Genomic DNA, 26,305 nt, shown 5'->3' with positions numbered 1-26,305 from the left:
TCACCAGAAAAATCCACTGAGGGAGACTCACACTAGAAGTTGTTGCTAAGATCAAACACTGACCACCATGTTCTTCTGTCAGTGAGTTACATTAGGTAAAAACCCACTGTGGGCTTGTGTCTGCCTGGAACATGTTTCTCATTTCTCCCTTTGACTAGTGAACTGCCCCACTGTGGGTGCATTTCCACACAGGCATATTTTGCAAATAAATCTAAAACCTTCAACATTAAAAAACAACAGCAACAACAAAAAACAAAACCTGAGCCCTTGGCGTTTTCTGAAAAGGCAGGAGCATTCCAGTTTAGTCCCATGGCTTGGACAAATTGGGCTGTGGACTCAGCAGGGAGTGAAGCTACAAGGATACTTAATCAGTTGGTATTTACTGAGCATCTGCTGCAAAGAAATACAAGACCAGGATCCCGATCACAAGTAACCTACAAATTCTTTTGGTGGGACCAAAATGCTCACAAAGAAAGTCGTAAAACTCTGCATGTAACACTGCAGTCTAATGTAGTATTAAGCCCAGAGTGAGGGTTCCATCAGCGAGGGCTGTTAGCCTGCGGAGAAGGGGTGATCGTGTGGGTTGGAAGAGTTGGGGGGAAGCTTCCTGGAGGAGGCCACTCCTCCAGCCAGGTCTTGAAGGACATTTGGGCTCTGATGGGTGAAGAGGAAGGGCAAGGCTCTGCGGATGAGGAGACGGTGTGGGCAGCGAGTGGAAGAGGGAGCTTTGTGTCGCATGTGTGAGTAGAGGCTCAGGCTGAGGAGAGGGTCGTGGATTGGGTAGGTTATTTGGGGGGGAGTACAGAAGTGTTTCACCTAAGCTTTCCATGACAGACAGGGGCTGCTTAGCAGGATCATCTGTTTGATTTTCCAATGCTCTTGGCACACAGGGTGGAATCTCCAGCCATTCCGAGGATTCCTTGTGTCACACCTGAGACAATGGCGCTCAGATCTGAAGAGGCGGAACAGGTAAGACATCCTTTCTCTAATTTTTCCATTTGCAGAGAGTGAGAGTGCTGAGACAATGAGTGTTTTGAGATGACCTGTAATACAATGATAGGAACTGATAGATGAAAAGCTTCCAGCATTTACAAAGCCTCTTCAGACCCTTGATTTCATGTCTTCTTTGTACCCCCTCCTCCCCAGTGCTGTCAGCATTATTTTCCCACATTTTAGAGGTGTGAGTCTGGGAGAGCTTGGGGAGTGCGTGGAAAACCATTAAGCTAGTCCAGCAAATCTGAGAACTGTCATCAGGTGTTCTGGCTCCAAAGCCCACGTTCTCACGACCACGACCCCTTGAGCATAATGATTCTGCATGGAGGGAAGCAGCACGCCAAGGAGCTGGAGAGGAAACTGCACCCACAGCAGGTGTGGTGAAGCCAGAGGCCAGCTCCGGCCGCAGCGTGCACCTGCCATAAAGCTCTGGGCAAGGCACGAACCCTCTCTACTCCTTTTCTTTCACATCTGTAAAAGGGAAACAGTTTCTGCCTCACCTTCCTCAAAAGGCTGTTGGGAGCTTAGAATGCTAATGCGGATATAAAGGTGATGTCACGGAGCTGGTCCATGTGCCAAATGTTACCCTATTTTGTGGCTTCCCAGGATGCCAGCTGAATTTCTCAAAAAAAGAAAAAGAAAAAGGAGCATCTTAAAACAATGTAATTCTCCTTAATTTATGGCATTGGGCACTTCTTTTCCAAGGCAAGGAAATTTTAGGGAAAAAATAAAGCAGTGTGGTGTCATCGTACCCAAAAGGTTGGAAATGTCTGCTCTAAGGCCTGGAGGCTGATGCAGGCTTCTCTGTTTCTAGCTGAGGCTGAATCTCTCCCTCTCGCTTAGAGGAGTGCATGTCTAGAAGCAGCAGCCGTAGCCCTGGATCCAGAAAAGACAGTCAGCTCTGAAGCTGTGCTGCAGTCGGCCACCCCATGCTAGGGAGTATCGTAACAGTGTAACATAGGTGTCACTGGGTGGCATTCGGGAGATAGGGTCAGTTGGCCCCTGTTGCTGCCATGGCTTGTTCCTCGGATACTGCCAGAGACAACGATGAGAAACCCACGGAGTGGACCTAAGTCCTCTTGTTCCTGGACCAAACCATTCTCTTCAACACTGCTCAGGTCATTGACTCAATCAGCAGGTCTTTGTGGTTCCTCACTGTGCGCCCTGTGTGGGGCTGGACGCGCTAGGAGATGGGAGACCATGAGATGCAATACCTGCCTCCTGGGGGCATCTGGTCTCCCTGGGAAGAGTGGACTCAGGTACATGTAACTAATTAGAGAAGAATGCAGGGTGGAAATAATGAAGGGCCAAACCATAGGATGAGTAACTTCTTCCAGAGCTTGGAGAAGGGAGGTTAGTGTCAATCAGAAGGATTCACAGAGAAGGTGAGGCATGAAAGTGGACAGGGATGGACTAGCAAAGAAGAGGACGGAGGGCATCCTGGACCAGTGGGGGGAAGCATGAGGGGAATCACAGTTGACGAGTCACCTGGAGTCACCTGGAGGGTTCCAGGGCCAGGTTCGCACCTGCTGGGCTTCGTGAGTCTTTGTGACGTCCCAGGCTCTGTGCGAGGCAGCCCCTGTCCCTGAAGATGCAGTTTTACTGTGAGGTTGGTAATGTCCCCGTTTTTTCTGGAGGAAGAAATGCAAAGCCCCACAAGGGCAAGGTCTTGTTTTACTCACCTCGTGTATCTCCGAGACCTACAGGATGAGTAGCTGGCCCAAAGCTAAATGATTAGTAGGTGATGATGCAGCTTCAAACCCAGGGGTTGTAACACCAAGTGAGAGAGAAGACCAGTCTGCCTAGAGCAGAGGTTTCCTGTGGGGTCAGAGCTGGAGAAGAGGGTGGATAGCTCAGCCCGTGCATGCATCGGGTGTAGGACCTGAAAGCCAGACTTGCTCCATCTACTCCTGAGATCTGTTCTAAGTTCTTGAGCCTGGGAGAGGCCACGAAGGCAGGAAAAGTCCGTGTTCCCTTCTAGACTCCAGGAATGTCTTGTCCTGAAAGTTCCACAGATTAGTGTGTGGGAGCAGGGTCTCCTTCGGGCCACTTCGTCTCTGGCCACAAGGTGGTCCCAAAACGCCCCAGCCCCGGCCCGATGTTCAGCTGGCCTGTGACCAGCACCTGCAGCCGGGAGATGGATGGACAGACACCTTTTCTCTCCTCCTCAGGCATCCAAAGAATACGATGAAGACTCTCTCATCCCCAGCAGCCCAGCCACGGAGACCTCGGACAACATCAGCCCCGTGGCCAGCCCGGTGCACACGGGGTGAGTGGCTGCCCATGCTCGGGGCTGCGCGGGATGCTGGGGCCCCCACGCTCCCTTCTCAGAGAGGGGCGCAGACGGCCGAAACGGGGTGGTCTGTGCCCCTAGGTTCTTGGTGAGCTTCATGGTTGACGCCCGGGGGGGCTCCGTGAGAGGAAGCCGCCACAACGGCCTGCGGGTGGTGATCCCGCCCCGGACCTGCGCGGCGCCCACGCGTATCACCTGCCGCCTGGTCAAGCCCCAGAAGCTGGGCACGCCGCCGCCCCTGGCCGAGGAGGAGGGCCTGGCCAGCAGGATCATCGCGCTGGGGCCCACGGGGGCTCAGTTCCTGAGGTGAGGGGCTGCCCTCGCTGAGCGAGCTCAGGCGGCACGAGCTCCTGGCCAGTCGCTGCCCGCTGAGCCCCACGTGGGCTCATTCCTCTGCGCCCTTGGACAGGAAAAGGGAGCGGGCGTTTATTCTCCTTCGCTGCCTTTTCCCAGACACAGGAGTCCATATTCCTGGTGGTGCTTGATACTGTCAAATCTTGCTCTGACACTATAGGAAATGCAGGAGAAGACAGGGCTGCTTTGGGGGATCCCAAAGCATTTAATCATTTAGGCACTAAAATAGTCTTACCAGAGAGAAGGTGGCTCCTGCAGCCCTGCCCCCAAGGGCGACATCGAGATGAATGGGCCCAGTCGTCACCTTTTCTGCAGCAGACCAGGGTTCTGCTTGGTGCTCTTAGATCCTTCCAGCACCCTGGGTGTAACAGGACAGTCAGGTCTTGTCCGGGAGACGCTGCCGTCCCACCCCATCCGCTGTGCCGTCCCCACTGCTGCCTCGTCACCCATTTGTAAAGCAGCCCCTCTTTTCAATGTAATTCTCAGTCTTCCTCCAAAATACACATTGTTATATCCATGCTCTAGGTGAGGAAGCCGAGGCTCAGAAAGGTTAGGTTACCTGTCTAAGGCTGTCAGGTGTGTTCTCAGTCCCAAATCCAAGGGGGAGTGTTTGGTTGAGCCTTGCAGTGTGCTCTGGGAAATGAGGCTGAGCCCTGTCCCTTCCTGGCACACTGAGGGGCTGTAAGGGCCTGGGGATGTCCCAGGAGCCAAAGGCAAGTGTGTCCCACTGTAGGGAGCTGACAGGAGGTGGGCCTCCACTGCAGCTGCAGAACCCCCTTCTCCCTCCAGGCTGGAACCCATCTTCCCCCACTCCCCACCCTGTCTGCCCTTCCCACCCTGTGCCCCCGACACCCTGTGTGCCTGAAAGGTGAGCGCCTCCGTGTCCATGCACCTTCCCCATGGCTTACTCTGTCCCCACCCTCAGCCCTGTGATTGTGGAGATCCCCCACTTTGCCTCCCACGGCCGGGGGGACCGTGAGCTGGTGGTTCTGAGGAGTGAAAATGGCTCCATATGGAAGAAACATAAGGGCTGCTCCAGAGAAAGCTACCTGGATGAAATCCTCAATGGGATGGATGAAGGTAACTGAGCCCCAAGGATTTCAGAGCAGGCTGGCCCACCTTCTGGAAGATGGGGGTGTGAGGTTTCACCACTGGGGTGTGCTGTGGGGCTGCCTGGAGTTTGGGAAACCCTGGGAGGCTAGAGATGGCCGTGATGGGTTAGGCTGCAGGTGGCTGGGACATCTGAGTGGGCACTGGGTGCTCGGCCCTCACTTGCATCCCACATCTCCTACTGGAGCCTCGGGCACGGGGATTTCTCTGTCCAGGCCACTCGGCCTCCCCTCCTGCTTAGCACCTGTGGGCGGTGGGGTGGGTGGAATACACGGGGTCTCTGGGGACAGCAGAGTGGTGGTGGGTCTGAGCTCAGTGATGGGTGGCTGGGGCCTCGCCATGTGATTCCAGAGCTGGGGAGCCTGGAGGAGCTGGAGAAGAAGAGGATCTGCCGCATCATCACCACCGACTTCCCCCTGTACTTTGTCATCGTGTCACGGCTTTGTCAGGACTGCGACACCGTCAGCCCCAAAGGGGGGTCCCTGAGGAGCAAGCTGGTCCCCCTGGTGCAGGCAACGTTCCCCGAAAATGCTGTCACCAAAGAAGTGAAGCTGGCCCTGCAGGTGACACGCCCCTCCTGGGCCCGTTGGGACACCTCACTGTCGGGGTCCGTGGAGGCTGGAGGGATATCAGACCATCAGAAGGAACACCCCTTGTCCCCATGGCATCACTCAGGCACTTTTTTTTACTTTTGCCATTTTACCTATTTTTAAGTGTGCATCCTGGTGGCATTAATTACATTTACAATGTTGTGCTACCATCACCAAAAGATTTTCATCACCCCAAACAGAAACTGTACCCTAAGCAGTAGCTCCTCATTCCCCCCAACCCCAGCCCCTGGTAACCTGGTAACCGCTGATCTATTTTCTGTCGCTATGGATTTGCCTATTCTAGATATTTCATGTAAGTGGAATCATACAATGTTTGTTCTTCGTGTCTGGCTGCTTTCACTTAGCATAACGTTTCAAGGCTCATCTGTGCTATATCTTGTATAAAAAAAACCCTTCCTTTTTTTACGGCTAAATAGTATTCCGTTATATGCTACACAACATGTTGTTTAGCCATTCATCTGTTGATGGGACATCCCTCACGCTTTTTTCCAATGCCCTAAAATTCTGCAGTTAGAGATTTGATCCTTAGGCTCAAAATAAAGTTGCGTGGGGTGGGGTGAGACCAGTGCCCCCTGTTAACTTGCCAAAAACCACAGATAACACATTAAACCCCATCACCAGTTATCCACAGCAGGAGGGATCCCACGTCCCTTCCTGGAGCAGACTGTAATGCTGAGCAAAGATGGTGACATCCTGGGGACGAGAAGCAGCAGGATAAAGGAGAGGAGGGGCCCAGAGAGGGGAGCTAGGCAGTGATGTCAGACCCTGGGCTGGCCCGGCAGTGAGCATAACGAGGTGCCTGAGAGCTGGCACCAGTGGCACAAACATCGGCAGTGGGAACCCCCGGGAGGGGCCTTTGCCCTGTGAGTGGGTAGAGCCTGCTCTCCCCCTAGGCACAGTACCTGTCTCCTGACTGATCAGCCCCTCTCCTGCACGTGTCGTTTCACAGGCCCAGCCTGTACCAGATGAGCTAGTCACCAAACTCCTGGGCAACCAGGCCACATTCAGCCCCATCGTCACCGTGGACCCGCGGCGCCGCAAATTCCACCGCCCCATTGGGCTTCGCATCCCGCTGCCGCCCTCGTGGATGGACAACCCTCGGGACAGTGGGGAGGGGGACACCACCAGCCTGCGCCTGCTCTGCAGCGTCATCGGTGAGCCCTGCCGTCCTGCCTCTGTCCTCCCCTCCCTGCAACGGCAGCTCCTTCCAGCTGGCACGAGGTGGGGGAGACAGGAGAAGGCGAAGCTAGCCATCTCTTCGTTTATTGCTGGTTTCCTCTGGGGTAATGTGCTCTTCAAAGAGGTGGAGGCATGATGCCCTGATTAAAAGTCCACAGCCCTGTGGAAGAGCCCCCTGACCCTGCAGGAGAAGGGGAGTGTGCGAGGACAGGCGTGCTCACAGCTGCAGACCAAGCGAGCCTCGTCCAGATGTGCCCATCTCTGTCCTGGTGCATTCCGTCCTTACAGCTTTAGTTTGGCCCTGTGTTTCTGTTTTGAAGACGGTCCCTCAGCCCTGGTTCTGATCCTGTTGCAGGAGGAACAGATCAAGCCCAGTGGGAGGATATAACTGGAACAACCAAGCTTGTGTATGCCAATGAGTGTGCCAACTTCACCACCAATGTCTCCGCCAGGTGAGATGCCAGCTCAGCCCAGTGGGCCTCCCAGGCCCAGCATGGTGGTCTGTGCAGCTCTGCAGGCTGGCCATCCCCCGGCCCCGACCTGCTGGTCTCAGGCTTGACCTTGAGGTCCCATTCTGCCCCTCTCCACAGAGAAAAGTCCCCTCGAGCCTCTAACTGGAGAGTTAGAGTAGCCATCGCCTGGCTCACAGGCAGCTGCTGTCAGGATAGAAATAAAGAGCCCCGGTGGGCACTTAGGAAGAGGTTTTATAACCAGCCCTCCCTTTTTAGGTTTTGGCTGTCAGACTGTCCCCGGACAGCTGAGGCTGTGAACTTCGCCACTCTGCTGTACAAGGAGCTCACTGCGGTGCCCTATATGGCCAAGTTTGTCATCTTTGCCAAGATGAATGACCCCCGGGAAGGGCGGCTGCGCTGCTACTGTATGACAGATGATAAGGTGGACAAGACCCTCGAGCAGCACGAGAACTTCGTCGAGGTAGCACGGAGCAGGGACATAGAGGTATGGCTCCTGAATCACCTTATTACCAGGCACCTGCAGGCCTTCTCACGTTGAGACAGAATCTCTGGAGCTGGGACCAGGGCACTCACGGGCTGTTTTCTATGGTACCCTGTGACCCAGTGTGGTCAGGAAATATTTCCTCTGTAGGGGAGGGGGTTCCTAGACAGTGTCTCCTTGATTTCCCTCTTGAGAAGCATCATAAAGAAACTCTGACACCAGTGTTCACAGCAGCATTATTCACAATAGCCAGAAAGTAGAAGCATCCCAAATGTCCATCAGCAGATGAATAGATAAAAAAATATGTGGTATATACATGCAATAGACTATTTTTCAGACTTAAAAAGGAACTAAGTTCTGATGCATGCCGCCGCATGGGTGAACCTTGAAGACATTGTGTTAAATGAAATAAGCCAGACACATAGGGACAGATACATAATTCCACTTATGTGAAATACTTAGAATATGCAAAATTGTACAGACAGAAAGTAGAGTACAGGTTACCAGGGATGGGGGAGGGGTGGGGTGGAATGGGGAGTTAGTGCACAATAGTGCAGGGTTTCTGGAGTGATAAAGTTCCAGTTGTGGATGGTGGTGTGGGTGGCACACATTGTGAATGTGATTAGTCCTATGGAATCGTATGCTTGGGAGTGGTTGAGATGGGAAAGTTTAAGTTGTCCATGTTGGACGCATTTGGAAAAAGAGAGAGGTGGAAGAGACAGTGACAGTTAAATGCAATATATGATCCTGGATTGCATCTAATAATGGAAGAGAAAATGCCCAAAAGGACGTTTTTGGGGATATGAAAAAACTGGAATATAGACTGTGAGCTTTCTATCAATGTTAAATTTCTTAAACTTGATAACGATATTTAAAGTGGTTGCATAAGTGAATATCCATATTCTTAGGAAATTTACATGATAGTTAAGTGTTCAAGGAGTGTGATTATACAGACTACTCTTAAATGTTTAGAAATAGATGAATGGATGGATGGATAGATGATAGATGGATAGATAGAATGATATAGCATATGGGACAAAATGTTAAAAGTTGTGGAGCTAGGTATCTGGGTAGGGAATATGTTGGAGTTCTCTGTGTAGGTTTTGTAATTTTTTTTTTTTTTGCAACTATCCTATAAGTTTGAAATTATTTCAAAATTAAAAGTTTAAAAAAAAAGTTTTAACGAAGGTGAGAGAAATGACCGTGTATATCTAAGAGGAGATTGCAGGTTGTCCTGTTGTTTGTGATGATAAGAGCCGACATTCCCTGAGCTTTTATGTACCAAGCACTATTAAAAGTGCTTTACTTGCATGATTTCATTTAATTCTCGTAACTGGGTGCTTTTATTATACAGATGAGGAAACTGAGGCTGACAGAGGTTAAGTGACTTGCCCTAGGTCATACAACTAGTGAATGACAGAGAAAGGATTTGTCCAAGGAGTCTGACCTGAGAGCCCCTACTTCTAACTCCTGTGCCAGGGTTTCGTTAGCACCCAGATGGGGAGGTAGGAGAGAGGGTTGGAATAATGAAGTGGGTAAAGGAAGGGGTACAAGCTTTGCACCTGTTGCTGATCTGAGGATGCTCTCTCATATTGAGATGTATGCTATGCTAGGAACGAAGCTCCAGATTCAGTCTGTGCGGAGCCCTCTGGGGGAGGCTGCCGGGCCCAGCAGGAAGAGCCCCGGACTGGAGCTCTGGAGCCCTGGTTCTAGACAGGGCCCGTATTGTCCTTGGGCCTCAATTGCCTTAGCTGTCAAATGGGTTAATGATACTTCTCAGTTGAAAACATTATATACACATTATGAACCATTATTATAGGTGAGAGTAAAATATAACCTGGTCCCTCTAGCATGTATCATGAACTAAACATCTTTTTGAACAGGTATAAAAACAGCTCCAGGTTTTTTCAGAATCATCTTCTGACATCCTAGTGGAGTTCTAGAGTACGGTGATAGCAATTCCTGCAAACTTCAGAGATATATGAAGATTCTTGCATATTATAAAATCTTTTGAACCAAGGAAGCGTGCCTCATTCATTATAACCTTGGAAATGAAGCCTTTTCCAAAACAAACAGTGGATTTTTTAGGACTTACCACATATGTCCTATGCAGTAGGGAAGAGTATATCTTGGGAAGGGCAAAGCTAAAGCTTAAAGGTGGGTTTCCTGGGCATTTCTCTGACAACTTGTATTTGCCTTCCCCTTCCTACAGGTTTTGGAAGGAATGCCCCTTTTTGCAGAACTCTTTGGAAACCTGATGCCAATCAGAAAAGCCGCCCAGCAGCGGAGCTTCCACTTCCAGTCATTTCGGGAGAACCGTTTGGCCATACCTGTGAAGGTGCTGTCATCCCCCGGCTGACCTCTCACCTGGGCTAGACGATGCGGGAGGCAGCAGTCTCTAAGCCAACCTGCCCAGTGCCCTAGAGGGGGGCGCCCTGAGTCTTCCTTTTGTGTCACTGAATTTAGGTGAGGGACAGCAGTCGAGAACCAGGAGGCTCCTTGTCATTTCTGCGCAAGGCAATGAAGTATGAGGACACGCAGCCCATTCTCTGCCACTTGAACATCACCATGCCCCCCTGCACCACGGTGAGCTGCCAGGCCCACCTGTTGAGGGCCCCGGCCAGAGACAGGCTGCCCTAAGGAGGTCCCCAAACAGACCCCAGGTGGAGTCCTATTGAAAAGCTGCATTTGAATTCCCCAAGGTCCAGAAAGGCTCTCTGCTTTCCTCTGGACCTTTGTCTGTGGCCGCACAGGGGGAATGTGCCGGGCGCTCTCCGTAAAGCTCAGTCTGGCTCTGATCATGTGGCAGGAAGGACAAAATGTCACTGTCAGACTGGGATGAGCATATTCACTTGTGAGCCCTTGAGCTCTCCAGGACATTAGGGTTCGGCAGAACCTTTAAAGGCATCTGCACCAGCTTCCCTCATCAGAGGCCTCTGAGGCTTAGAACTGGGTCCTAAGTGGCTCAAGGTTACCCAGCCTTTTGGTAGCTTTTGTCAAGCCTTTTTTTGTTTGTTTGTTTCGTTTACTTGCTTATCTTCCCCAGGGTGCTAGGCCCTCAAAAGAAGGGAATCCGTGTCCTCAGCCACTGCAAACACCCAGGTTTTTTGAGCTCATCAAAGAAGTCTTGACCAAGTATGTTCCTTTCTTGGTACCCGTGAGAGTATCAGAGTCACCACGTATTCTAGGGACTTGGAGTGATCATATGTCTCCATGATGTCTCCATGGTTTTTTTGTTGTTGTCGTTTTGTGGTGGTTGTTTCAATCATCAGCCTTCCATGCTATGTTAGAAGAGAAGCAAGGTTCCCTTCATACATCCATGGCTCGAGTTCTCTTTTTTCCCTGGGGACAAGGGTGAACCAACTTCTCTTTCAGAAGAGGTCTCCTGCAGCCTTGAAAAGAGCATGTGGGTGTTTGGGGCCAGTATCAGAAACCAAAGCCTCCTTCCTTGGGACTTTTGAGCAGAAAGGAATCCAAAAAGAAAAACTTGGTTTTAAGTTCAAACCCGAGCTCTACCACTTATTAGCTGGGTGACCTTGGGCAAAGTACTTAACCTCTCTATGCCTCAGCTTCCTCATCGATGAAATGGGAATAATAGTACGCGGAGCCCACCACATAGGGCTGTTGGGACCTTAGACAGGGCCTCACGCATGAGAAATGCTAGATAAGTGTGCCATTATTATTATTATTGTTAATGAAATACGGGAGCTTCATCCGCTTTCCCACCCCTTCCCACACCTCTGCTCTTTCTGTTATGCCTCCCAAGAAAAGGAGCTACTATTTCCCAGTACTGGGGTCATCCTTCCCTACCCCCACAGCATAAGGGCTCAAATCACCTTCCCCAAGAAGGGAAGTAGCCCGAAACCCCAAGCACCCTCTCTTTTCCTTTCCTCTGCAGGGGAGCGGAGCTGATGAGAGGAGAAGGACTTTGACACCCCTGGTCCTGAGATACAGCAGTCTCAGCCAATCGACACTGGGTATAAACCACTTTGTGATATGTTCTCACTCCCTTTCCAAGGTTTTGAGTGAGGTCGTTTCCCCTCCCCCTGTCAAAAGCCCTGCCATTGATCAGTTTACTCAGTCGACAAGGGTACAGCACACAGGGCTTTTGACCCAGGTCTGCACCTGGCTCTTACAAGCCTAGCAGTCAACCCAGTATGCACAGAGGCCACGGTGTGACCTGCACCTGTCAGCTGCCATTTGCTTATGCCTGTTGATGCCGTGCCCTGCCGAGGCCACTAAATGAAACCCAATGCTTCTCCCCAGGTTTTCTCAGTGGGACAGAGCAAGCAGACGTGAAAATGACTATTGTATCAGATCACCTTGGCCCCAGCTGGACAGGTGAGTCTGGGAATCTGGGTGAAAAGGCACTTTGTCTTCTCTTCTACCCCTAAACCTCCTCCCCTTAAATGAGCCCCTGAGGCAAGCGTTTCTAACCCTCTTTTCACCCGTCCATTGCGCGTCTGATTTGTGATTGTCTTGGGTAGGTCTGGTGGCAGCCCTAGGGGCCGCTGGAAGAGGAGAAGCTCCCTCTCTCCATGATTTCTGTGTGGTTTTTCCTTGTAAAGAAGACATTGCAAGAGATCTTAAGGATTAGAGTTTATCTAGTTCACCTCATTTTAAGGATGGGAAAACTGAGATTCAGCTAAGTAGAGTGACTTGGCTGAGTAGCTAGTTAGTAACAGAGTGCAGAAAAATGGAACAAAACACAAGCAAAAGATGTATCTCCTGTCTGTCTGTCCACTGCTTCCTATGTTCCATTATACCAAGGTCTGGCTTTGTGGAGGGAAGGAGGGAAGCAAAGGGCAAGTTTCAGATTTTTTCATTTATAACCTCAGGCTGTAGCTGAAGTCTCCCAGAAGTCCCATTGACAATAGGATGGATCTTACTTGAAATGGGACTGATGGGCGAAAGAAAGTGAAAGTTCAGAATGTTTTTAATTCAACCACAGACCCTATAACTTAACCCTTCCCAACCCCCCTTTTTTTGTTGACTTTTTATCTGAATGGATTCCCTTCGCTTAGTCACCTTGCAGAGTGCTTTAGACAAATCCAGAAACTTAAGCAATAACTTGCTGAAAGGCAGTGTGGCAGAAACTCAGATGTTTCCAACTGCTCATTCTTTAAGCCACATCTACTGCAGCTTTTTGATGTGTGTATGTGTGAGTGTGTGTGCAAGTGTGTGTGTGAGATGCAGACATGCTTCTGATTCTCGCTGATGCTTTCTCTCTAGTCTTCATCATCCTTGAAATTAGACTCTGTTGCTGTTCTCCCTTCTAAAACACCTGTGGGAAATAACAATAAAAATAATGCGTGGGGAAAATGTTAACATTATGTGTTACTACCTTGCATTTGGAGGGTAATTTGTATTTTCATTTTAAATGTAAATAATGCCTTTCCCTAAGAAACGTAAATAGGGAAACACAGGGTTACCTAAACGCATTCCCATTTTAATTGAGCCTTGGTGGAAAATCAGTGGCATCCTGGTGCAATGCAAACAGCACGGGGGTGGAAATCAGCAGGCTCGGCTCCACTCCTAGCTCTGCTATCAGCTTTTTCTGTGGCTTTGATTAAGTTGATAGCCTTGCTGAAGCTCAGTCTTCTCATCTCATAGTTGATATAATGAAGGAGGAAGGTCATTCATTCATTCATTCAACTGCTGTTTATTGAGCACCTCTACCCCCACCCTAGATTTTAAAGATGTATTATTCAAATATGTAAGTGATTGCATTTCACTGGGTATTTCTTTGTAAGAAGAAAGACCAGATCCAAAGGGAGATCAGTTCTTTAACTCCCTGTACCACCTGCCAGGTGCCCTCCACCCCACAACTCCCGGCTTGTGAGCTTGAACCCAGCTGGGGTAGAATCTGCTCATGTCGGGTCGTGGTTCCTCACTTGCAGAGTTGGCCCGGGAGCTGCAGTTCAGTGTGGAAGACATCAACAAGATCCGTGTGGAAAACCCCAACTCCTTGTGGGAGCAGAGTGCAGCCTTGCTGAACCTCTGGGTCATCCGGGAAGGCGAAAACGCAAAGAGTCAGTATCCGTAAGCGGAGGAGGCCTTCGCTTTCCAAAGCGTGTGTCAGGACCTGCTCCTCACCAGAGTAGTCCTTCCTTCCCGTTCGTTCCATTGTGATGTTGGCCTTTGGGAATCAATTCAATCTCTGCCAAGTTGCCAGAGAATCTTGGCCTCAATCTTTCTCCCATCCCTGGAATAGGACAAAAATTGGACCAGGGCCCCTAGGTTCCGGCCAGCGTGTCGGGTGCATGACTGTCATCTTGGAAGTCTCCCTGCTGAATTTGTGAGCCAAATGGGTACTGTCCTCTGAGGACAGAGTGTGGGTGAGCCGAATCCCAGTTGGAAGTGGTTCCCCTGCTCATAGGATAGCACATCCTTTTCTCCAACCTGGGGGAAGAGTTATCTCTTTTTAGCTCCTTCCCAACCATACTCCCATGTTCAAGAGGACATCGGACATTTACGTTTGTATCTCAAATCGATTGTCAAGGACCAAGAATTTCAAAAGGACTGAATCCAATCATTCTTACCCTCATTTTCTTGTACCATTCCTCTTAGATTAAAAAAACAAAACAAAACAAAACAAAACAAAAAAAACCCAGACTTCCCATTCTTTTAGATTGACCACTTATAGCATTTGGAAAACATCTATTAAATTGTTAGAAAAAAAGGAAAAAAATAATTCTCCGAAGAGGCAGTTTGTTTTGCTTCTGACAAAAGAAGGGTTGCTTCTGAAAAAGTAAATCATCTTCCTTCTCACAGCTTCCTCCTGGCCTCAATTTCAGGGCCCAGGCCATATTCCCTTGCTGCCTTAGAATAATTAGGATTCGCTCCTCAGACGCCTGTTCCTTTCTTCTCCCTCAACAGTGGAGAATCTTTACACAGCCCTGAGGAGCATCGACCGGAGCGACATCCTGAACGTGCTGGAGGGCTCTGGCAGGCAGAGCCGCAACCTGAGGCCGGACCGGCGGTCGGCGGCCCGAGACTACTCCTTGTCGCCCTCCCAGATGAATGGTGAGTGTCCCCTGAACAGGTGCCGGAACTGGGCCTGCCCCCAGGACTGGCGTTTGAGGTCCCCTTCCTCCCTGGGAGCCATCTCTCTCCCAGGTGAGAGTGGAGGTGAGTGAGGACGACGGGCCGGGCGCCCTCCTGTCAAGGGCTCATGCCCTCAGCAGTGCCCACAGCCTCGGCACCCCTGCGGAGAAAGGCCCCCATGCTGGGGTCCCGGCAGGGCCTGGTGCAGCGGGGATGTCTGGGAGGCAGCAGGCTGGACCATGAACTCGCTGCGTAGCGCCGAACAAGGCCTGGGCTCCCCTTGGGCGTCCGTGTTCCCGTCTGTAACACAGGAGGGGCGACTTCCATCATCTCTCAGGCCCCAGCCCTCCGTGACAGAGAGAAAGGGCTTGGAGATTCCTGCCCAAGATCCAAAGTGGATTAGTTGGGTGGTGTTACAGAATCCTTTTGTGGCCACTTCTGTGAGGAATAAGCATTCACTTTCCTTTGAGCCCAGTCCCTCTCCCTTTTTTCTCGCTCCATCTCTTTCCGCTCACTCTTTCTGATGTGCTTCAGCATGGCACACAGCCGGGTGGAGTCCATGTATACCAAGCCCCTCACACTTTTCTCTCTCCCGTGTCCCACTTCTGCTGTTCACTGAGGACTGCTTCTCTTGAAGCAGCAGTGGAAGTCGAGTCACGTGCGGGAGCTGGGGCCTGGGTTCTCCCCACTCTCTCCCCTTCCTCTGCCCTCTCTCCTGATCCCCAATCTCTAACCAATGGGAACAGAAACAGAGTGGAGGCCCCACGGCCACTTCACCCCACTGTTGGGGGAGAGGCCTGGAGGCCTGGGTTCTGGTCCCTTCTTTCTGCTGAATCCTGGGGTAACTGAGTCATCTCTAAAATCAAGACATTGGATTTGGTCCCTAAGATCTCTTACAGATCTTTAAAAAAAAGTATTTTAATTCTGAGCTTTACCTTCTTTTGGTGCTCATATATCACCTTGTATGATCATGATGCTTATGCTTCCCAAGTTCCTGGGCCCCACACAGGTGCACTTACAGTGTGGGTTCCTGGTGCCCAGGTGCTCCTTGGCCTTGCTCCATGGAGTGACGGTGGATGAGTTCCAGGCCGGACTGGGCCGAGGAGGCCCCCAGCCAGGTGGAGCCCATAGATACCAAGCCCCTCACACTTTTCTCTCCCCCACGTCCTGTGTCTGCTGAAACATGCCATCTGGTGTCACCGGGTGCAGGCTCATCTTGTGTCGATCACTTCCTGTCACCTTTCTCTTCTGCCTCTGACCTCATCCTGACCTCTAGTTTGCTCATTCCCTTGCACTGACTGTCTCCACTGTCTCCACCTTGGCCCAGTGTACAAGAGCCGTCACCTACCAACAGACGCATGTCGTGAGGACCTTCGACCCTTTCCCCGCACCCCGTCTCATGGCTGTGGGGGGCAGGCATGTGTGAATGTGTGCGTGTCTGCCTAGGGGATGTCGTCTGAGTGTCCTCAGAGCTGGGGGGTGCCGGGCACTGCTTACCCCCCAGACCCACCATGGAGGGCACCAAGCCAGGGGTCCACACCCGGGCTTTCAGCCTCTTCCCTCTGGCATCGGCCTGAACGCTGCAGGGACCACCAAGGCCAACTCCCTCTGACAGAGGCAAAAAGGGAGGGCAGCTGAGAAATGCTGCAAATGAGGGGAAATCCCAGTGACAAAACCCTTCTCTCCCTTCCTCTGTGATAACTGGTCACTTTGCTGGGCTTTTGAATATCCCCAGTACTCTCATTCAAGTCAAACCAACAAGCTTATATTGAGCCTCAATTATGGACTGACAGGACAAGGTGACATTAGAACCTAATGAGTCTAAATGAGGCAGTACGGACGCAGGCCCTTATGAAAGCCTTCCCTCGGCCACGGGACGCACAGCCCCGTCAGGCCTGGAGACTTTAGTGCTTCCGAAGTCATAGATACCTAGGCACTCCATGACCACCTGGGAAGGGCTCTGTTTCCGGGGACCTGCACATTTGGCAAATCATTTTCAATAATTTTGAAATAATAATTATTATTAATATTTTTTAATTCAATAATTGAATAATTGTCAATAATTTTCAAGTCCTTACTACATGCCAGGCACTGTTCTAGGCACAGGAGATAAATCGGTTCTCAGACAGACCAAAAATGCCGTCGTTGTGGAGCTGACATTCTGTGAGGTGAGCCACACGGTCAGCTAACGTGGAAGTGATGCTATAATGTGCTAGCAGGTGGTAAGGGGGGTGGACAAAGTTAGCCCTGAGTGAGGGTGATCAGGAGCGCTGGGCTTGCAGGCAGGAAAGAGCGTGGTGGGAGTGGGTGGCCATTGAACAAAGACTCGGAGCTGAGCTGAGCCGTGTAAATACCTGGGGAAGGAGCACTCCAGACAGAGTCCAGCCCCCACGGTGGCCCCGAGGGAGGGGCCAGCCCGGTATGTCCGCAGAACCGGAGGGCTGAGGCCCCACAGGGAGGGAGAAGGGGGAAGAGAGGAGGGCGGAGGTACTGCAGGAGGCCAGCTCTGATGGACTCTCCTGAGGACACTGGAAAACCACTGGAGAGTTTTAAGCCAAAGAATGAAAAAATCCAACTTGAGTTTTCAAAGGATTCCTCTCCCCACTTTTTTGAGTTGAGGCTGTCACAAATTGAATGCTTCTGCACTTCCTGGCTTTTCTGCCCAGCAGCCTCATTGTCCCCTCTGAACCCCCTTCTCAAGCCAGGTACCCCAGCAGAAACTCATAACTAGATGCCCAGAATGGGCTGTTCTGCATTTAGAGGCACCAGAATTTGTGTCTGTGTGTTTTTCCTTCCCCCTTCTCTGTCCCAGGTTGACCCACCTCGGGGAGTCCTTCTTGTATGGAAGGAAGGAAGCAGGAGGACAGAAAGTGTGAAGGGGGTGGGGAATCGCAGCCTCCTGTCCCTCTGCCTCCTCCTCTCCTGGGGGAGACCACCTGATACCTCGTCCCGGTGCCTGCCCAGCCCTTCAGTCTCAGTGGTCACCCGGCTCCTCTGGGCCTCGCCTCCTTTCCCTGCATGTCTGAGCCTCATTAATGTAGCCTCGGGGACTAGGCATTGTGATTGGTTGCTCTGAACTCGCTTGAGTCTGAGAAAAGCAGGTAGTGTCAGGAAGTCAGAACCTTAGGTCCGTTTCCCTTCCCTTCTGGATCCTCTTGCCATATAGACCTGGCCAGAGTTGAAGGGGGTTAAGGCAAAAAGCCAGTTTCCCTCTCCTGCACAGGAGGGAACTACCCTGGGACCTTGAAATAAGTGCAAAGAACAAGTTGTCAATAAAGCAGAAAACAGCATGTTCCTGAAAGTAAAACAAAACTGATTTCTCATGAAAAAGGAAAAAAAATATCTCATACACACATTTGTCAGCTCTATTTGCGTTGATAAATCAATTGGACACATAGTAATTGTCTACTTGGAAATAAAATGTGTTTTATTTATATCAACTCTTAAAAGAATAAAATTAGTGAAGCATGGCTCCTGTCTGAGGCCAGGTTGTCTGTCCGTCCTTTGCCCAGCTTCCCACTGACATTAAACAAAAAATTCAAGGTGGTAACCTGAGAGGAGGGAGACAGCAAAGCTGTGAGAGTTGGAGGAGACTCTTGATTGTGCTCTTCTTGGGCCTTTTATCTGATTTCCCCAAAATGGAAATGGTGGCCCAGGTGTGGCCTCGTGGAACTCATACACGGAACATTTCTGAAACAACCAAGAGGACTCAGTGGAGCTGGCTGTGGTCCAGTCCACCCTAGATGTTCCTCTCAAGGACGTTCTCGGGCCTTGGTGAGCCTCACTCCAACTTTATAGCCGTCGCCGCTGCACCAGGCTTATGGCCACTTCCAGCTTCCATTGTGTGGGAGCCTCTGGAAGCAGAGGGAGCAGCCAGGCAGCACCCTAAATTCTGTTACCAGGGGAGGGGCTCTAAGGAAAACACAGGGAAGTCCTGACAGAGGGCCTGTGTGTTCTCTTTTCACGGGTACATTTTCATTTGGGCAAAATCCCATTAAAGTGAACACCATGTTAGTTTTAAGGTGGAAACATCCCAAAGGATACCCAAGAGTTGGCGTCCAGTCTTTGGTGGCCAGCAAAGCCATCTCTCCTGGTCCTCCTCAAGTGCTACTGAGAATCCCAGGAGGGGCGGGATTTCCATCCAGCCATTTGAAAGGGGCCGTTTAAGATGCACACCCTTGATGAGCAAGACAGAATAACAGGGACAGGATATACCCGCCTGCTTGAAACAACCCAAAGTGAACAAAATATCTGAAAGAACCATTTTGAAGGCATCAGACATCACCAGCAAAGCCCGGTGACCCATGAGAGATGGGAAGCAAGTGAGGTGAGCCCTGCAGTTGCCCCAGCTGCCTGTCTTGAGAGTTTCCAGGCCGTTGCATAGGGAAGGGGAAACCAGATGGATACCCTGAGGAGAAGTTGCTGAGGTCCAGGGAGACCAAGGCAGCCAGAGTTCCTAGGGTTACAGAGAGGAGAAGGCTGCACTGAGAAAGGGCTCTGAAGACCCTTGCAAGGTTCCCCTGCAAGCAGGCAGCCAAGTATTAATTGATTGCTTCCAGCAGCCGGGCTGGTCACTCACAGACATTGGGAAGGGTACACAGACTTGAATAGCTGTCTCTACAGTAAAGAAATTGAATTTGTAGCTAAAAACTTTCCCACAAAGAGAACTCCAGCCCAGATGAATTCACTGGTAAATCCTACAAAACATTTAAGGATGAAATAACTCATTAAAAACTTGAAAAGGAGATTTTACTTCCCAACCCATTCTATCAGGCCAGCATTACCCTGATATTGAAAGGAAAGAAATTATAAGGAGCTAAAACCAAAACTACGTCCAATATCCCTCATGAGCATATCAGCAAAAAAAAACCTAAATTTTATCAAATAATATTCAACAATATATGAGTAGTACATCGTGACCAAATGAGGTTTATCCAAGGAATGCAAAAATGGTTTAATGTTCTTTAAAAACAATCCATGTAATTCATCATATTAACAAAAAAGAAAAGCCATATGATCATCACAGTAGATGCAGAAAAAGTATTTGACAAAATCCAACATCCATTTCTGAGTTAAAAAAAAAATTCTCAGCAAAGTAGAAATATAAAAGAACTCACTCAACCTGATAAAGGGCACCTACAAGAAACCTACAGTTAAATGCTACACCTAATGGTGGAAGAAACAAGACAAGGATGTCTGCTCTCACTGCTTCTGTTCAACTTTGCATTGTAAGTTCTAGCCAATACAATCAGTCAATGAAAAGAAATTACAGGCAACCAGATTGGAAAGGAAGAAGTAAACTGTTTTTATTCACAGATGACATGATCCAATGGGATCTACAAAATGTGACTAATAAATGAGTTTAGCAAGGCTGCAACATACATTTTCAAAATATAAAAATCTATTGAATTTCTGTATATTAGCAGTGAACAATTAGATTTTCAAATTTAAAAACAATACCATTTACAATAGCATTGAAAAAATTGAAATATGGATAAATCTGATGGAAGATGTGAAAGATCTGTACATTGAAAACTACGAAACATTGCTGAGGGAAATTAAAGAAGACCTAAACAGAAGTAGGGATATGCCTTGTTAATGGGTTGGAAGACTTGATATTGTTAAGTTGTCAATTCTCCCTGAAATGATCTAGAGATTTGATACAATCCTAATCAAAATCCTGGCGGGATTTTTTATAGAAATCCACAAAAGGAGTCTAAAATTTCATATGGAAAGAACCTAGAATAACCAAAACAACTTTGGAAAAGAAGAGCAACGTTGGAGGACTCACATTACCTGATTTCAAGATTTATTACAAAGCTACAATAAGAAATACACTGTGTAGCATAAAGATGGATGAATCAATGGAACAGAATGGAGAGTCCAGAAATCGACTCACACGTATATGGACAACTGATTTTCAACAAAAGCTCAAAGGCAATTCAGAGGAGAAAGGACAGGCTTTTCAACAAATGGTGCTGCAACAATTGCATATTCATATGCAAAAATGAACTTGGATTCATACCTCACATCATATACAAAAATTAACTCAAAATGGATTATAGATTAAATGTATAAGCTAAAACTATAAAACTTCTAGATGAAAACATAAGCGAAAACCTTGGAGACCTTGGGTAAGGCACAAATTTCTTAGATACTACACCAAAAACAGATCCATAAAAGGACAAAATGATAAATTGGACTTCATCAAAATTGAAACTTCACTTCAAAATAGAAATTTTGTTAAGAAAATGAAAATACAAGCCACAGTTTGGGAGAAAATATTGGCAATAATCCATTTGATAAAGGACTTATATCCAGAATATATAAACTTTATATTCAATTTATATTCCATTTTTTAAATGGACAAAAGATTTGAACAACACCCAATCCAGAAGATACATAGATGTGCCAAATAAGCACATAAAAAGATGCTCACCCCCATTAGTCATTATGGAAATACAAATTAAATATATGAGGAGATACCACCACATACTTATTAGAATGGCTAAAATTAAAAAGAGTAACACTACCGAGTGTTGACGAGGATACGGCAGAACTAAAACTCTCATACACTGCTGGTGGGAATGTAAAATGACACAACCACTTTGGAAGACACTTTGGTTGTTTCTTAAAAATTTAAACATATACCTACCATATGATCCGGTCATTCCACCCTTAGTTATTTACCCAAGAGTAAACAGAGCATATGTCCATACTGACTAGCAGCTTTTTTCATGATAGCCCCAAAGTGGGAGCAACCCAAATACCCATTAGCAGGTGAATGAGCTGTGGTAGTATCCATACAATGGAATGCTGCTCAGCAACAAAAAGCAATGAATGGTTGATACACGCAACAACATGGACAAAGCACAAAATAATTAGGCTGAGTGAAAGAAGCCAGATGCTCCTGTCTGCTAAAGCTGCCAAAATTCAAAATACCAGAAACAGATTGGCTTTTATAAAGGGGATTAATTAGGTTACAAATTTACAGTTCTAAGACCACAAAAGTGTCCTAACTAAGGCATCAACAAAAGGATACCTTCTCTGAAGAAAGGCTGATAACATCTGGAGTTCCTCTGTCATGTGGGAAGGCACATGGCCAGAGTCTGCTGCACCTCTCCTGGGGTTGGCTTCTCCTTTCCATTGCTTTATCCAAAATGTCTCTGGGCTTCTGACTTAGCTTTCTTCTCTCAGCCCCTGTGTGTCCGTGTCCTTGCTTGCTTCTCCAGGAAAACTAGTTTCTCTCCTAGTTCTGGTTTCAACTGCTGTCTCCAAAATGTCTCTGGGTGTTTTCTCTCTAAGTGTCTCTAAACTCTCTTGAAAAAGTCTTTGCCTTTATCCTCTCATAGAGGATGCCAGTAAACTAATTAAGACCCACCTTGAATGGGCAGGGGTCACATCTCCATGGAAACAACCTGCTTGCCTGGGAATGGGGCGAGGCCCAGGACAGAGAGGGAGAGCTTGCAAACAATCACAAGTAAGACTTTCAGGGATGGGGTGGGGGTGCTGAATGCCCCCTCTCATCATGATGGTGATGGTTTCATGGGTGTATACAAATGTCAGAATTTATCAAATATCTACATTTATCATATGCCAACTCCTCAATAAAGCTGTTTTAAAAAGAGATTAATGGCAAACTCAAGTGAAAAGACTGTTCTTATATGCCAAGTTGTTAAACTTATAGTTTCCTAACCCACCAAGTAGAATAATATTTTCTTCATTGTAGGGTTGTTGTGACAATTAAAAATGATGTTAGCTATGTGTTGTACAAAGTCATGCTCAGTAAATGATAGCAATAATATAATGATGCTTGCAAGAATAATCATAAGGAAAATGGAACTCGCTTGGCTCTGAAGTCTTCTGCTCCTGTATATCTGGAGGGATTTCTATGGAGGGTTTGAAGGTCATCGCCGCTGGTTTCCCAATTCCTCAGAAGGTCACGGTCTTAAGATTCAACCCACCCATTCCTCGCACTCTACCACCTCTTCCTCCTTCCTCCAGAGCTAAAAGAGGATCCCCTTAGTCTCCGCCACTCACCACACAGCCCTTCCCAGCAGCCACCCCGCCACCTAGTTGTCTCCCCTTCTCACCTAATGTTGACTGAACTCTTCAGTCAGGAAGAAAACCCTCTTGGGAAGATTGAGAGACCATATTTCAAGCACTTTGGACACACATGTAAATGCTAGCAGCTGAGTTATTCTAAGTCTGGGTGAGGTCAGTATGTTCTGGCTGCTGTGTCACCCTCACACATCTGGAGAGCTCCACAGTAGTCACTGGGGCCAGTGGATTCCCAATCCTGTTCCAGGCAAGTGGGGGACAAAGACATCATCTTGGCACACAGAGTTACAACCAAGTGACACGTCTTACTGAGGGAACACAAGATAGGATCAAAGATGGGGGAAATTGAAGTGAGCTGAAGGATTTGGGAAAAATCACAAAAAAACAGGGTGAAGAGAATCTTATTTGTGTGTGTGTGTGTGTGTGTGTGTGTGTGTGTGTGTGTGTATGTAATCCTCAACACCTTAGCACAGTGCCTGGCATGTAATTGAAACTCAATATTTTTGATTGAACAAGTGGATAAGTGAGGATAAATGGAAACAGGATAGTCAAAAGTAGAGAAGATAGTCAAAAGTAGAGAGCATGAGCTGGGGCCTAGAGTTGGGAAGGAGGAACGCACGTGACTAGGATAAAGGTTTAGCCTGCAGAATAGTTGGAAAGATGATTGGATGCAGGGAGCAGGGAGGGTGTTGAATGGCAGAATGAAGAGTTTGGACACTAGGTTATGGCATCTCTCTGGCTGCCAGGAAGCTCCCTACACACTCTGCAGTGCATGCCCCACCCAAGATCCCACTTCGGCTCTGCTGGATCTTCAGCACCTAATTTTGTAGGCTCACACCTGCTACCTGGTTCCCCAGACAATCTGTGCTGAGTGGAGAATCTTGTTTTCTAGTTCCTTCTCCCACCTGCAGGGGTAGGCACCTGTTTTGAAGGGGAGTCAGAGACCCTCCTTTCCCTGCAGCAGGGACACCCCCTCCTGGCTAGAAGAGAACTGGCAGAACACTGCTCATCTGACACTCACAAATTCCTCACCCACGTACATGCCACACCCTCTGATTCATAGTCACTTCTGAACACCAGGGAGCCGACAGCAAAGCCATCCAGAAAACCATCCAGAAAACCAGCAGGGACTCACATGCAAGCCGGTCAGCAAGGAAAAGACATGAAAAGGCTGTGATGTTTACAGGGCCATGTGCTTTGGGGTACAAGCTGGTTGCCTCCAATCCCCCCGCCGTCACTGGTGATCAAGGACCAGGGGCAATAGCTTAGGGTCTGCGGATGAAGGGTTTCAGGGCAGAATATTGCAAGCAGCAGCACATGTGCCTAGTACCTCGTGGCGCTCCTTGGACCTTGCCCCCCCCCTTTCTGAACTTTAGATCTCTCACCTGTGCTACTTTAAATTGTTTGGAATCTCTGGCATCAATACACAGCTTGAGGAAAAGTTGCTTCATCCCAAACCAGAAGCCAGTTTCACATTTGGCCAGGAGACTGGGGTCTGCGGGCATTCTGTGTACCCCATCAGACCCCCCAGAGGCAGCTGGTTTGGGGTGGGGTGTTGCCCTCCCTTTGAGATGCTTTCCTGACAGAGGCCCTAGGGACTATGCTAGAGTGAGGTTCTGGGCAAAGAAAGAGCACCATTTCTTTCTGCATAGTCATGAAGAAGTGAGGCTTTCACCTGATTAGACAGATGGGCGCCAGTGTCCTTCAATGCATAAATGCTTCTTTATCTAGCACTCTGAGCTGGATGAGAAAGAATTCCAGTCTCTTCTCTTTGTCATCCAGCACAGGGACCCCCCTCTCCCCCACCCCCTGGCTGCCCCACCCCAACTCAGGGCTTTGTTTCTCTTGCCTGGGTGCCCCCGGCAGCAGCCACAAGGCCTGAGGGGTGGAATTTGAGCTTGGAAAGCCCCCCACCCCCGCCGCGACCGTGCATGCGTCTCTCTGGCTGTGCCTGTGTGTGTGTGTGCGCGCACGCGTGTGGACTTGCACTTGAGCGTGTGTGACAGAATCGCTTCTGGAGCATGTTGCCCTCTGTCTGCCCATCCAGGTTACTCCTCGCTGCAGGACGAGCTGCTGTCCCCTGCCTCCCTGCACTACATGCTTCCCTCTCCGCTGAGTGCAGACCAGTACTGGAACGAGGTGGCTGTCAGAGACGCCATCCCCTTGGCGCCCACGGAGCATGACGCCATGCTGGAGATGTCTGACATGCAGGTGTGGTCCACGGACCTCACGCCCTCCCTGGTCACTGCTGAGGACTCCTCTCTGGAGTACAGCAAGGCCGAGGACTCTGACGCCACAGGCCACGAGTGGAAGTTGGAGGGGGCGCTCTCAGAGGAACCACAGGAGCCCGAGCTGGGCTCCCTGGACCTGGTGGAGGACGACACAGTGGATTCAGATGCCACAAATGGTCTTATTGATTTGCTTGACCAGGAGGAAGGTCAGAGGTCAGAAGAGAAGCTGCCAGGTTATGAGAGGCAGGATGACTCAACAGGTGCAGGGCAGGACTCAGAGAATGAAGTGTCTCTTGTTTCAGGCCAGCAGAGTGTGCAAGCCCGAACCACAGACTCCCCCACCGTGAGTCAGGTGATGGAGCAGAGCCAGGACAGGTAAGGGCTGCACTGCTGCGGCGTGTGTGGCTTTGATGTTCCCCGGCTTCCGGGTAAGACTGCACCTGGCAATGAGTACAGAGGGAATTCTCAGGTGCTGCTGCCAACCCCGACCCTGTGTTCTAAATGCCCTTGAGTAAATAAATTCAGATAAATTGCCTCTGAAGCCACCCAGCCCTCTCTCAGGCCTCTGGAATATAAGAGCAGAGCTGTGACCTGCAAGGGCCAGTCCCTTCCTATGAGCCTTCCACCCCATCCGGTCCCCGCCCCGCCTGCAGTGGCCAACGTAGGTAGTGCCAGCACCAGGGGAGAGAGTAATTAGGACTGAGATAATAAAGCTTGGCAAAATCATGTCAAGGTGCTTCTGGGACCAAGTGCCCTGGACATCTACTGTTATAGTGTGCTCATTGTTTAAGATCATATTTTGAAACCTAGAAGCACCAGGACACAGTGAAGTTATTCACAGGCAGTCACATGGCCTGTGTGTGGTAGAGCTGACAATGGTGCCCCTTTTTACTCATACTCATTTGAAAGAGAGCAGCTAGTGGGCTTCTCTGGAGCAGGGCAGGGCTTTCAACTGCTAAGAAATGGCTCTTCTCCTGGACAATGCTGCTTGCCAAGCTTCCCAAGATGAGAAGGAATGGCACCATGTGGGTAAGGAGGAAGCGGCATTGGCAGTTCGGGCAGAAGGGCCTTATGCACCTCTGCAGGCCCGGAGAGTCCTCAGGCCAAGGGTCCGATTCACGTTGCTCGTCCTCTCACTGTCCGTGCAGTGGACACCAAGCACACCCTGTGTGGAGTGCAGGGGGGGTGTGGAGGTGAGAGGTCCCTTGCAGTCTGGAGAGAGAGGACAGACATATGGGATGAGAATCACTTTGGCCTCCCTGGGCTGTGACGTGAAGTGAGTGACAGAGCCCCTCTGCCCTCAGATTGTTTTGCTTCCTAAGTTCTCGCTGAGGTGAGGAGATAGCTCATCTGCTTGCAGAAGGCTGGGGCCACCCAAGGAGCTCAGGCCCGGCCAGGCTGTGGGAAAGCCCTTCTCGTTTTCTGTTCCTGCCGGAATTGCTGTTGGCTCAAGCTGACTGGGCCATTCCCCA

General features: G+C 49.4%; 1 protein-coding gene across 8 annotated transcripts in view; it reads left to right on the top strand.

The window, feature by feature from the left end:
* Positions 1-26,305, top strand: part of ANK1 (ankyrin 1) — a 137,061-nt gene that overhangs the window by 96,413 nt on the left and 14,343 nt on the right. For all 8 annotated transcript variants that reach the window (XM_037812643.1, XM_037812647.1, XM_037812642.1 and 5 more), the window contains 15 exons: positions 891-969; positions 3,165-3,262; positions 3,368-3,592; positions 4,566-4,720; positions 5,102-5,313; positions 6,311-6,515; positions 6,896-6,992; positions 7,269-7,497; positions 9,707-9,832; positions 9,961-10,080; positions 11,393-11,471; positions 11,761-11,835; positions 13,395-13,526; positions 14,374-14,520; positions 24,650-25,208. In XM_037812643.1, the coding sequence (XP_037668571.1) occupies positions 891-969; positions 3,165-3,262; positions 3,368-3,592; positions 4,566-4,720; positions 5,102-5,313; positions 6,311-6,515; positions 6,896-6,992; positions 7,269-7,497; positions 9,707-9,832; positions 9,961-10,080; positions 11,393-11,471; positions 11,761-11,835; positions 13,395-13,526; positions 14,374-14,520; positions 24,650-25,208 (2,538 nt within the window). The remainder of the gene's footprint in view (positions 1-890; positions 970-3,164; positions 3,263-3,367; positions 3,593-4,565; positions 4,721-5,101; positions 5,314-6,310; positions 6,516-6,895; positions 6,993-7,268; positions 7,498-9,706; positions 9,833-9,960; positions 10,081-11,392; positions 11,472-11,760; positions 11,836-13,394; positions 13,527-14,373; positions 14,521-24,649; positions 25,209-26,305) is intronic.

This window comes from Choloepus didactylus, chromosome 20 (assembly GCF_015220235.1).
Source record: "Choloepus didactylus isolate mChoDid1 chromosome 20, mChoDid1.pri, whole genome shotgun sequence".
Lineage (NCBI taxonomy): Eukaryota > Metazoa > Chordata > Mammalia > Pilosa > Megalonychidae > Choloepus > Choloepus didactylus.
The sequence above is the reverse complement of the archived record's forward strand: the minus strand, read 5'-3'. Positions and strand labels throughout refer to the sequence as shown.